The 13,478-nt window shown below is 39.5% G+C and overlaps 1 protein-coding gene across 4 annotated transcripts in view; it reads left to right on the top strand.

Moving 5' to 3' along the window:
- The window catches only part of MAPK14 (mitogen-activated protein kinase 14), a 72,713-nt gene that overhangs the window by 32,420 nt on the left and 26,815 nt on the right, over positions 1-13,478 (top strand). For all 4 annotated transcript variants that reach the window (XR_003006030.1, XM_024765845.1, XM_024765846.1 and 1 more), the window contains exons 4-7: positions 9,888-9,999; positions 10,716-10,745; positions 11,397-11,444; positions 12,609-12,723. Coding sequence is in view for 3 of the 4 variants with exons in the window: in XM_024765845.1 (XP_024621613.1) it covers positions 9,888-9,999; positions 10,716-10,745; positions 11,397-11,444; positions 12,609-12,723 (305 nt within the window). In the remaining variant the exon portion in view is untranslated. The remainder of the gene's footprint in view (positions 1-9,887; positions 10,000-10,715; positions 10,746-11,396; positions 11,445-12,608; positions 12,724-13,478) is intronic.

The following is a 13,478-nucleotide window of genomic DNA, read 5'->3' on the forward strand; positions in this document are numbered from 1 at the left end:
GGCTCAGTGCTATACAGAATACCTGCACTTCCTAAAAGCATTCAAATTTACATTAAAACAAAATAAACAGACAAAGACCCACTGTTCTGGCCAAATCAAACAAGCTGAAGACTAGAGTGGTTCTACAGGCTGCCAGGTTTAGAGCAAACAGTAATTTTGTTTTTTGTTTAAAATATTTATTCTTTTTTTGGGGGGGGTTGTTTGCTTCTTTTAATTTATTTTTTTTAATTTTTGTTTGTGTTGGATCTTTGTTGCTATGTGTGGGCTTTCTCTAGTTGCGGCGAGCAGGGGCTACTCTTCATTGCAGTGCGCAGGCTTTTCATTGAGGTGGCTTCTTTTGTTGCAGAGCACGGGGCTCTAGGTGCGTGGGCTTCAGTAGTTGTGGCACATGGGCTCAGTAGTGGTGGCACGCAGGCTCTAGAGCGCAGGCTCAGCAGTTGTGGCGCACAGGCTTAGTTGCTCCGCGGCATATGGGATCTTCCCGGAGCAGGGCTCGAACCCGTGTTCTTAACCACTGCACCACCAGGGAAGCCCCAAACAGTAATTTTGAACATTAATTTTCTGTGCTAATTAACAAAATTTCTAATTACTTTTCATAGTTATAGTTGGCTTTTAATCATGTGTTATGTGTATTTGTGCCTTTATGTTTCAGTTAGCACTTTCCATTTATCATACAATTCAAGCTTTTACTGAATTTTAAATTTCTTAGTTAATAGGCATCCTACATAATTCATTAGTAAGACTATACTTTTGAGAAAGGAATAATAGATAGGTAGTGAGTTTTGATCATTAGAAACAATGTGCAGTTACTGAATATAACAGAGCTGGTGTTTAGAAAATGTGGAGTTAAAAGATGAGAATACAGTACCAAGTTGTTCTTGACTGCGATATGATGTGGTTGTACAGTTGGCAAAATTTTATAAGATATATCTAGATCTTTTTAGTGATTGGATATCATTTGGACATTTCTGTTTGCTGCTTTTTTTATTTTGTTAAATTTTTGTCTGTGTTGGGTCTTCATTGCTGCACGAGGGCTTTCTCTAGTTGTGGCGAATGGGGGCTACTCTTCATTGCGGTGAGCGCGCTTCTCATTGTGGTGGCTTCTCTTGTTTCAGAGCTTGAGCTCTAGGCGTGCGGGCTTCAGTAGTTGTGGCATGAGGGCTCAGTAGTTGTGGCTCGTGGGCTCTAGAACGCAGGCTCAGTAGTTGTGGTGCATGGCCCCAGTTGCTCTGCATGTGGCATGTGGGATCCTCCTGGACCAAGGATCAAACCCGTGTCCCCTGCACCTGCAGGCAGATTCTTAACCACTGTGCCACCAGGGAAGTCCTGGGAAGGTAGATCCTTAACGATACAGTCAGGTCCTCACACACACACCAAGATGTAGAGCTTAGTGAAGCAGGAACCCACTAGGCAGCTCCATCATTGACTGCTTTGACGTAATCCATACTCCTGCTAGTGTTGGAGGGTTTCCTGCAGAGGCTTGGGGTGGCCACAGCTCACCGGGGGGACATGGTCACTGGCAGCAGAAGTCGTGGGAAGCATTCCTTGGCGTGAGCCCTCCCAGAGTCTGCCACCAGCCCCACCAAAGAGCCGGGTAGGCTGTCTCTTTGCTTCCTGATGTTAATATTTGTCAGGAGGTGGCATATATGTGCCATATGCATGCTGCAAATATTTAGTTACCAATAGGAATCCAAAATCTTGAAATAGCCAGTATTAGAACCTAACCCTAGAGTAAGCTGCAACTTCATGCTACTACAACATTGCCTTTTCTTAACTATAGTGGTTCTCTGATCAAGCTTAGTAGACAATGAAGAGTTTTTGGACTCAGTGCAAACAACTTCCTCAGATTTCAGGAAAGCTGAATTGCCATTTTCCCCCGTATTTTATAACTTCCCATTCCAGGTTTCTTATACCCAAGTTCCTTATCTTTGCTTGGTTCTTGAAGAGGGATGTGGAAGTGGGGTTTTAGATTCTGCCGTGATCTAGAAGAAGATCTACAACAGGGTCAGTCAGCAGCCATTGTTTTAGTGAAAGCCAATGGGCAGATAATCACCTAGCTTATTTAGCCGTCCACTAACTAAAAATGATTGTTCAACCACTAAGTGTAGCCTTTTTTATCAGTGTAAAAGCTGCTGAATGTACCAAATAGGTAAAGGAAGTTTCTAGATTTATATTTTAACCTGATTTAATTCATAAATATTTAAATACCCATCCTGTGTTAAGCATAGTACTAGTCTCTGGGGAATATAACAAATTAGATAAACATGGTCCCTGATGATAGATTGAGACTCTTTAGTTGGAGAGAAGAACAATTTAAATGACCAAACAAAATACAGTGTGATAGGTTCTGGAAGATCCTACATGATTTTTATTACTGTTCACTCTCTGACCTCATCTAATACTTTTCCCACTCACTCTCTCCATTCCAGCCACTCTGGCCTCTTTATTCTTCCTTGAATACAGACATCCACATTCCCAGTAGAACCTTTGTACTGGTTTCTAATGTTGGCCTGGAACACTCTCCCCACATATCCCCCTGACTGATTCCTTCATTTCCTTCAAGACCCTACCGAAAGGTTATTTCATCAGAAGCTTTTTTTTTCCCCTCCCCACCATAGCTGAAATACTACCCCCACTGTCAGGGTCTACTCCTTACTCTACTTTCTTCTTAGCAAATTTTATCATCATATATTTATTGTTGTCTGTCTTCTCCCTGTAGCTTGTAAGCTCTGTTAGAGCAGGGAGTTTATTTTCTTCCTTGTTGAGTCTTCTTTATTTGGCTGTGTTGGGTCTTCGTTGCTGCGTGTGGGCTTTCTTTTCTCTAGTTGCAAGAGAGCAGGAGCTGCTCTTCATTGCGGTGTGTGGGCTTCTCATTGTGGTGGCTTCTCTTGTTGCAGAGCATGGGCTCTAGGCTCGCGGGCTTCAGTAGTTGTGGCACGCAGGCTCAGTAGTTGTGGCTCTCAGGCTCTAGAGCGCAGGCTCAGTAGTTGTGGCACATGGGCTTAGTTGCTCCACAGCACGTGGGATCTTCCCGGACCAGGGATCGAACCCATGTGCCCTGCATTGGCAGGCAGATTCTTAACCACTGCGCCACCAGGGAAGCCCCCTTGTTGAGTCTTTAGTAGTTAGAAATTCTCAGAAGTTGAGAGTGATGAACTGAATTGTATAATACCACATATAAAATTGTACACATTGGGCTTCCCTGGTGGCGCAGTGGTTGAGAGTCCACCTGCCGATGCAGGGGACACGGCCTCGTGCCCCGGTCCGGGAAGATCCCACATGCCACGGAGTGGCTGGGCCCGTGACCCATGGCCGCTGAGCCTGCGCATCCAGAGCCTGTGCTCCGCAGCAGGAGAGGCCACGACAGTGAGAGACCTGTGTACCACAAAAAAAAAAAAAAAAAAATTGTACACATCTTAGGTCTTTTTGGCTCTAAGTCTATTTCTAGTCACATTTTTCTTGATCCAGAGCTCTATTATTTGAAAGTTTGCTAACCATTCTCATTGGGTAAATGCTGTGTGATAGGTTGTATGTAAGATGTCAAAACTAAAGGCCTTCAGTTGCATGTGGTCTCATTAATGAGATGAAGCATAAATGCTTACCTAAAACAACTTAAAGGACCAAGTCAAATTTGCAGTGTCAAAGCAACATACAGGGTATTAAGTAATCTCAGAATATGAGAGAAACTTAGTGGAGGAAAGCCTCTAAAGAAGGTAATAACTGTATTTGAAGAAACAGATAAATAAGGATTGGGTGTAGAGGTCGAAATATATTCCAGATAGTCAAAGAAATGAAGGAAATGTATAAAGTATACAAAAAAGGAGATTTGTGTGGAATGGAGACTGTTAAAGGAGTAGATAACTGTTGATTTTTCTTTTGTACTTGGATAAAAATTGTGTTTTGGTAAATTATGAATTTTTTTTTTTGGTGGCGCAGGAGAGCTCTTTTCCTAATTTAGCTAAGAGGCATTATCTGCTTGGAAATAGTGCTTTCCTCTATCACTGAAAGAAATTCCCAGCCCAGTTGTTTGGACTTACAGAAATATTCTTCTTCCTTGAAAATAGGTTGAGTGCTCAAGATTGGTAATACAGAAAGAGAAGCAGTCTGGGAGAAAGATGAATGAGTTAACTGTATTAACAGTTATATTTGCAATTTATTTCCGTATCAGAGAGGTCTGCTAAAATGAGGATGGAGAGTTGGTAAAGCATGTAGGTGTCGTCACTGACTCACATTTGAAATCTAAACAAATTACACATCCTTTAAGAAAACACCATTCAGTTTTTGTCTGACGTGATCAGTAAGATGCCCCCTTTTTCTCAGATTAGCTGTTGTAAAAAGGTAAAGAAGCTTCAAGGTATAGTTTTGAGTTTGATTCTCTCAAGATATTTTCCTGTAATTAACTGCTTCCTAAGTCTGGATTGGTGCCCTCCCCTGTGTGTTCTCCAGCACCTTGATGTACACTTTTATAACTCTAATTATGCTCTATTATGAGTATATACCTTCCTCTCATCTAAATTCTGTATCTTTCTTTTCCACTGTTGTATTCCTAGTGCTCAACAATAAATATTTGTTGATGGAGTGACTGAATGAATGAATAACCTTGTGCTTTCCTGTTTATAACTGGTTGGCAATCTAGTTGTCTGATAGCATGCCCAGTGCATTCTCTTTTGACTAACTTTTTTGTTTTTATCTTGGAATATAGACCATATGGTAGAATATTGAATCTGGTTTATTTGATGCAGGTAATGTAGAGGGCATCTTTCAGTAATCTTTAGTTCAAATGAGGAGACTAGTTTGTTGTGAAATAAGCTGGCTAAGCTGCCTACCTGGCTGCTGAATGGTGCTTTTACCCCTTACATTGGAACAGTCTGGTCTGCTTACCAGATAAGATCTTTGGCATGAGTATTCCAATAAGATATGCCCTTGCCTGGTCTTACTAGTAATACTATATGAGTTGTCCTGGGTCATTCAATTAAATTCAGTGGTAATTGAGTGCCTGATATCTGCTACACGATGTTTTTAGGTACTTTAGATACTACAGAGGACAAAAAAGAAGCCTGTCCTCCTTGAACATTGTACAGATAGATAGCAATAAACAATGAGCATATAAAAGAGGAAGTTAGCATGTTAGCAAGCAGTAATGCTATGGACAAGAGGAAAAGATAGAGCAGGGAAGTGTGAGGGTTGGGGGAGAGATGCAATTTTAAGTGGGGTGGTAAGGATAGGCCTCATTGAAAAGGTGAATTTTGAGCAAAAATTTGAAGAAGTAGAAGAATTAGACTTGTGGATATCTGGAGGAAGAGCATTCCAGGCAGAAGGAACAGCCAGTGCAAAAGTCCTGAGGCAGAAGACTGCATGCTGTATTGGAATTGCAGCAAGGGGCCCTGTGTGGCTGCAGTAAGGAGGCCAGTGTGGAGCTAAGTGAGAGCAGGGGAGAGAAGTAGATGAAGAAATGAGAGAGAGAATTGGGGACAGGATGCTGGATTATGTACAGCTTTATCTGCTGCTGAAGGGATTTTTGTCTTTAAGTGAAATGGGAAGCCTTTTGAGAGGAGTGACATGGTCTATTTTTCATTTTTACAGAATCACTCTGCTGTTTTCAGAATAGGCTGTAGTGAGTCCCAAGGATCATTGGGTGTATTTCAGAAGCATGTGGTTACGAATTGTCAATCCCTATGGTTATTTTAAATACTTTGTTTTAATATGGAAATGTTTTTTGCCCTTTTTGATAATTATTTTATCAAATAGGGCTGACGGTAGTAGAGATGCCAAACTATAGATATAGAAGAGATTTTTTTCTACATAGGTTCTGATTGTATTATGCTTCAAAAAAAGAAAAGGCAGTAGAGTAGGAGTCTTTGACAATTGGGTGTTATCCAAGAAGCGCTTAATAAATGAAGCTCTAAATGGGGTGCTGTCTTGAGTACTGAAAACCACTTATTGTAGACTTCTGCCTTTTTGCTGGTACAGTACATTTTACTTTGAGAAATGATGGTTTATGCTCTTTATAGTTTAAGTTTAAAGGAAACCATCCTCACAAGAAAAGTGGAAAACAAGATTTGTATCATCAGGCTGTGAAATCATATTTTCAGCCCTCTACCTAATAAAGCCCTACTTATCTAATTCCTTTTTAAAGATGGGGGAACTAGGTAGCTTTCCAGCTGTTGGTCAGATTTAATTATTTGAGGTGTTCTGAACACTGACAGTAATAGGCATGTCTTTACTAAAATGTAATTAATTAAGCAATTAAATGTAATTGCTTTGTAGAGACTAATACTATAGAAATTATGTGGCATCTGCTTTTTTTTAGTTTATTAAATTTATTTATTTTTGGCTGCATTGGGTCCTCGTTGCTGCGCAGATTTCTCTAGTTGCAGTGAGCGGGGGCCGCTCTTCGTTGCGGTGCACAGGCTTCTCATTTCAGTGGCTTCTCTTGTTGCAGAGCACAGGCTTTAGGTGCATGGGCTTCAGTAGTTGTGGCTCACGGGCTCTAGAGCTCAGCCTCAGTAGTTGTGGCATGCGGGCTTAGTTGCTCCACGGCATGTGGGATCTTCCCGGATCAGGGCTCGAACCCGTGTACCCTGCATTGGCAGGCAGATTTAACAACTGTGCCACAAGGGAAGCCCCTATGTGGCATCTATTAATGCTCCTTTTGGGACTGGCTTATTTAAAATGTGCCCATCAACATTTTCCTCCCACTTCCTTGTTCACTACTTTTAGAAATTGTTATGTCTTCCATAAGCATTCAGGAACTTTGCACAACACTTGCTTTTGTCCACTGTTGCAAAATTTATTTCAAAAACCTTTCTATATGTGATGAGTTGGAATTTGACAATTGGTTTTCATGGATTGGTCTTTTGGGCTTCGTGGAAACAACATATAGTGATTAGGTTAGTTCCTGCCAGACACATCTGCCATGAATAATGTGGTTCAGCTGATTTGATTGGAGCCTAGCAGCAACGTTTGATAGTTATCACTATATAGACTGATTAACCTTATGTACTTATATAATGTCTTGACAGTCTCTCCCGGTGTCTGGAAATTTTAGTGATAAAATGAATGTGGTCTCTGATGGGGAGGGGACTTAAAGGGAATTACACAGTGGTAGAATATTCTTTTTTCTTTTTTAAAAAATAAATATATTTTATTTATTTATTTTTTGGCTGAGTTGGGTCTTCGTTGCTGTGTGCGGACTTTCTCTAGTTGTGGCGAGTGGGGGCTCCTCTTCGTTGCAGTGCATGGGCTCCTTGTTGCAGTGGCCTCTCTTGTTGCGGAGCGCGGGCTCTAGGCGCGCAGGCTTCAGTAGTTGTGGCACGTGGGTTCAGTAGTTGTGGCTCACGGGCTCTAGAGCGCAGGCTCAGTAGTTGTGGCACACGGACTTAGTTGCTCCGCGACGTGGGATCTTCCCAGACCAGGGCTCTAAACCCACGTCCCCTGCATTGGCAGGCGGATTCTTAACCACTGTGCCACCAGGGAAGCCCAGTGGTGGAATATTCTAACTAAAAGCATGCTCGCTCTCTCAGGCTGTGCAGTTAGTGGTCTTCTGTCTGTATAGGGTTTTTTAAGTTATTGGTAACCATTTAAACCCAATACTCAGACTTGAAATTACTATGTTTGCTTTGGTAGTACTGCTTAACACCTTTGAGAACTAGCGCAGACATTAGAGAGTTAAGATTTTTAGGTTTTATTTCAAGACAAATTAAGATAGATTTCTAGGTAGAATCATGCAGAACAGTATTTCCTTTTTTTACCTTTTCTCCTTAAAAATATGTTTGAAAGTTGAAAGAATAATCCTCTTACTATTCAATGTCATAAAATGTAGTTATTTGCAAAACAGTCTTATAAAACAAAAATTGGATTCCCTCTTCCTCAACCTGAGCCTTGCAAATTGTCATAATTGGTATTATGGATATGGCAACCATTATCCCAGATTTTCTGGGGGAAGTTCTGATTTCACAATATTAACCAGTTATTCACAACATTCTCGTATTTGTCGGATTTTGTATCAATTTGGGGTTAAAAAAATACAGTGACTGTGATTAGGATGGAATATTGCAACATTTATAAAACTTAAAAGAAATCATTCTCTTGACTTAAATTCTCTGTCAACTGGAAGAATTTGGAGGCAGTATGGGCTGTGATTTAAGATCATATTCTCTGAGATCAAACAGTTGTGGATTCAGCCCCTGACATTACCACTCTTTTAACCTTGAGCAGGTTATATATACTTGTTCTGTCTTGTGTTTCCTCCTCAGGGAAATGGGAATACTAATGGAACTTACCTTACAGCTTTGTTGGGAAGAGTGTATGAGACACGGGCATAATAAATAGTGCTTGGCACAGAATAAGCACGAATGCCTTTGATTATGTTATGTTGAGCTTGGAGCATCTCTTAAATCAGAGCAACCTTTGTGAAAATATTTCCAAAAATCCAATATAGTCTTTAAGTGACAGAGTATATTCTTTCCTCAAGGCAATATAAACATGCAAGTTTTAAAAATATGAAGGGCTAAAAAATCTAACTTAAGGTTACATCTATGCTAAGTCCTATTGCTCTTCATCAAATTGGGAACTGACCATAGCAGCCCAACAGGGAAATTAGGAAACAGAAAAAGAAAAATTTTAATTCTTCTTTGAGGAAAGAAAGTAATAAATGTGGTGGTGTGTGTGTGTGTGTGTGTGTGTGTGTGTGTGTGTGTGTGTGTGTAAAGAGAGGTTATACACATATATAGTCATGTAAGACATTAATAGTATATTTAAATTTACTGACCTGGTTTCTTTTCTTCCAAATTTATCAAAAATAAAAATTGAAATGACATGAAATCAGCATTTTTTTATAGCTCAACTGATATACATTATTATTCAGCCTCAGGAATGGGTAATCATTCTCATACTAGATAAAACCTAACTGAATTTTTAAAAACTCCACTTCTTTAGTACTGACTGTGGTTGTTATGTTCCCGTAGCAGTGTGATACGGTAATGAGTGAGTAAGGCATTGCGTCTAGAATATCTGTGGTGAACCTGTTGGACTTGAATGTAATCATTCCCTAATCTTATGATGTAAGGACAGGATACATATCCAGCACCACACCTGTGGGGAGAAGTTCTGGAATGCCTCATCTTGCTTGCAGATAAATTTTGTTCCTCCTTCCTTTAAAGTAAATGCAGGAATATTGTCAGTGAACAATATCCTTTTACCAGTCATTCCTGAAAAAGGAGAGGTATAATTTGAAAATTTAAAGATACTCCTATTTTATTTATTTATTTTTTAATTGAGGTATAGTTGATTTACAATGTTGTGTTAGTTTCTGGTGTACAGCAGAATACTGTACAGCAGTATTCTCTTTATTTATATACATATATTTCAGAATCACTAATCCAAAACTCCTAATTTATCCCTCCCCCACATGGTAATCATAAATTTGTTTTCTATGTCTGTGAGTCTGCTTCTGTTTTGTAAATAAGTTCATTTGAAGATACTCCTATTTTAGACCCTACAGGATATATAATGAGGTGAGAAATGTAATGGCGGATTTAAAAATATGGCCATGCATTTAGTTATACTGTGTATTTCTCATACAATAATATCATTTTTAAGAAAAATGATACTAACATATATCATTCTAATCTCCATTTTTGTTTTTTTTCTTTTCTTTAGAGAACCTAGGAAAAGATGTCAAGTAGGAACTAGTATAAAAATTTTCAGAAAAATAGACGACAGGTAGTAAAGTTAGAATAGTGATGTTGGAAACAAGCCGCGTGTGAGTAGCTACTAAGCTTTTAGGTGTCACTGCGGTACTTACTGAGTGGACTTCTAACAGTCTTTTGAAGATCAGAGCTTTCTTAGGGTTCTGGATTATTGTGTAACTGTCCATTAATTTCTAGGTACCTGGTGACCCATCTCATGGGGGCAGATCTGAACAACATTGTGAAATGTCAGAAGCTTACGGATGACCACGTTCAGTTCCTTATCTACCAGATTCTCCGAGGTCTCAAGGTACAGTCAGTATTAGTAATAATTTTGAGGAATGAATTCTCTCTCTCCCTCTTTCCCTTCTATTTAGGGCTTAAGGGAAAACAAACAAAACTTTCTTATGGAAAATTTCAAATACAGAAATCATAAGTACAATCATAGTATAATGAACCCCTGTGTTTACTCAGCGACCACAATTACCAACATATGGTTAATCTTGTTTCTTTTGTATTCCCCCAAACCCTGGATTATTTTAAGGCAAGTCTAGACCTCATATCACTCCACCCATCAATACTTCTGTAGGCATGTCTGAGAGTTAAAGACTCTTCATTATTACATCTAAACAATAATAATAATTTCTTGATGTAATCTAATATCTGGTCAGTGTCATGTTGAAACTTTGAAAACATCCTCAAGAAGCCTAATTTATTTGTGGCAGGGGCAGTTTTTAAATTAAACCACCTTTAATATTTAGCATCTTTGAGTCCTTATTGTGCTCCAGAGCACCCACCAGGAAACAGGTTGAAAGCTCTATTTCACTCATACTCCAGCTCTGTGAACAGAGTTGATGGTATGGAAATCATAGTTATGATAAATGTACAGACTACTGATAATTACTTGTTCTGATTGCTAATCCTGCTGTTAATACTAGCATTTCTTATTGACTCATAAAAATGTACTTCAAATATGTCATATGACAGTAGGAGGCTGGACATAACTGAGTTTTTGCTTTTTCACAGTATATACATTCAGCCGACATAATTCACAGGGTAGGTATTGTCTTTTGATTAAATTATTGGGGTGCTGGTGGGTAGGGAGATTGACAAGATCCTAATCTAAGCTTATTTTAGCCATTGAAATATTGAGCGATTGCAACTTTGCTCTAGGTTTAACTAAAGAATGAAGATATATAGTTTTTACCTATTTAAGGCTAATGAGGACTAGATAGTGACTATAGAATGGAGATTGTTTATAGTTAGATGAAGTCTTTTTTTTTTTTAATTTATGTTTATTTTTGGCTGCGTTGGGTCTTCGTTGCTGCACGCAGGCTTTCTCTAGTTGTGGTGAGCAGGGGCTACTCATTGTTGCGGTGCATGGGCTTCTCATTGTGGAGCACAGGCTCTAGGCGTGTGGGCTTCAGTAGTTGTGGCATGTGGGCTCAGTAGTTGTGGCTTGCCGGCTCTAGAGCGCAGGCTCAGTAGTTGTGGCGCACGGGCTTAGTTGCTCCGCGGCATGTGGGATCTTCCTGGACCACGGCTCGAACCCATGTCCCCTGCATTGGCAGGTGGATTCTTAACCACTGCGCCACCAGGGAAGCCCTAGATGAAGTCTTTTATGTTCAGCACTTCATCATTACCCTTAGGGAAAGAATTTACCATGTGTCATAAAGTTGATCCTGTTCTCTCTTACTTGCTTCCTAGGACCTAAAACCTAGTAATCTAGCTGTGAATGAAGACTGTGAGCTGAAGGTAGGATGAAGTGACAGTGGTAATTGTTTCACCTTGTAACTATATGTTTAACTAACCAGGCAAATTTATATAGGGAATGTGTTTATAAAGCCATGACTTTTAATCTGAAAATTCTTATTGTCCTTAGGAATATCATTAGACTTTGAAATTTAAACCAGAGATTTAGTAAGCTTTAGTTTAAGTGATATTGAAGGTAGCATCAGGTGTCTTGTTTTCATTCTAAAATAAAGTTAAATTGAAATTTGATATATTAGTTATAATAAAGGAGAATTATAGTGTGAATATCAAGTAAGCAGTCCTCTTGAAGAGTAATTATTAGATTTTATGGGTTTCTAAGAGAAAAAAATGGCAGAAACACACTTATTCAAAATAATTCAACTAAGAGATAAATAATCTATAAAGAGCAAGCAACTCTGGAATTTTTTGTTTCATTTCTTTTTTTACTCAATTTTTTGGAAACATAATTTACAATAAAGTGCGACACTTTAAGTGTACATTTGACAAACTTATATAGCTACGTAACCACCAACACAGTTATGATAAAGAACATGTCCATCACCCCAGAAAGTTCCCTAGTGCCCCCTTCCTAGCCAGTCCCCACACCTCTACCCCTAACCCTGGCTTCAGACAACAACCAATCTGCTTTCTGACACTATAGAGTAGATTTATCTTTTCTGGAGTTTCATACAAGTGGAATCATACAGTATTTTTCTATGTGTGTCTGACTTTTGCTTAGTATAATATTATTGAGATCCATCTGTATTGTGTGTATCAGTAGTTCATTCCTTTTTGTTGCTGAGTAGATCCATTTTATGATTATACCACAATTTATTTATCCATCCACCTATTGATAGACATGTGCTTCAGTTCCATTTCAGGGCTGTGTAAAGCTGCTATGAATATTCATGTGCAAGCCTTTCTGTGGCACATATATTTTCATTGCTCTTGGATAAATGCCTAGCAGTGGCATTTTTGTTTTGCTTTTTGTGATTTCATTTTTTTTAAGTTCTTGCTGTGTTCCCCATGCATTCTAAGCATGGACCAGGAAATATGTTTATGAAAGTGCTATATTCTCACTTTTTATAAGGCACTGGAGTTTTTTCCCTCCTGCTTTACAAGCCTTAGGAGTTTGTTCCAGTGCCTGATTTCTCTTCTCTCCCTTAGATCTTGGATTTTGGACTGGCTCGACATACAGATGATGAAATGACAGGCTATGTAGCCACTAGGTGGTACAGGGCTCCTGAGATCATGCTGAACTGGATGCATTACAACCAGACAGGTACTACTTGCTCTTTTATTTAGGGCCTTATTAATACTATGTTGTGTGTATTTGGGGTTCTCAGAAGTGGAGATGGCAGGAGTAGGAAGAAACATTTTTTTTCTTCCCTCAGTGATCATTTTAAGTCCACGAATAGAAAAATATTTCAGTTGCTCAGATAAAGTGGGTTTTTTCAAACTTTGTGATTTAGCAATTGGCTTTTTATTTTTTTATTTTTTTGCAGTACGCGGGCCTCTCACTGTTGTTGCCTCTCACTGTTGTGGCCTCTCCCGTTGCGGAGCACAGGCTCCGGATGCGCAGGCTCAGTGGCCATGGTTCACGGGCGTAGCCGCTCCGTGGCATGTGGGATCTTCCCGGACCGGTGCACAAACCCGTGTCCCCTGCATCGGCAGGTGGACTCTCAACCACTGCGCCACCAGGGAAGCCCTGGCTTTTTACTTATTTATATTTTCAGCATATTCTCTGAGTACTCCTGCCTGAAGACATTGGGTTTATAATATTAACCTCTCAATATTACTTGGGAGAATCCATCATTTCTACCAGTAAGAAACCTTTGTCCTTTTGTGAACAGCTTATTTCTCTTGCCATAACTATGTTTTGACTTAGCCCACCCATGAAGCCCTTTCATGTGGTAAAGGTCTTAGCTTATTTATTTCTATAAAAATGAGTGTGATTGTTGAACCTCGGATGTCTTAAATATTAATTTCAGTATTTCACCCCTTAACTATAGTTCCATTTGTAGCCAAGTATGATAA

Source organism: Neophocaena asiaeorientalis, unplaced genomic scaffold, assembly GCF_003031525.2.
Source record: "Neophocaena asiaeorientalis asiaeorientalis breed wild unplaced genomic scaffold, Neophocaena_asiaeorientalis_V1.1 scaffold46, whole genome shotgun sequence".
Lineage (NCBI taxonomy): Eukaryota > Metazoa > Chordata > Mammalia > Artiodactyla > Phocoenidae > Neophocaena > Neophocaena asiaeorientalis.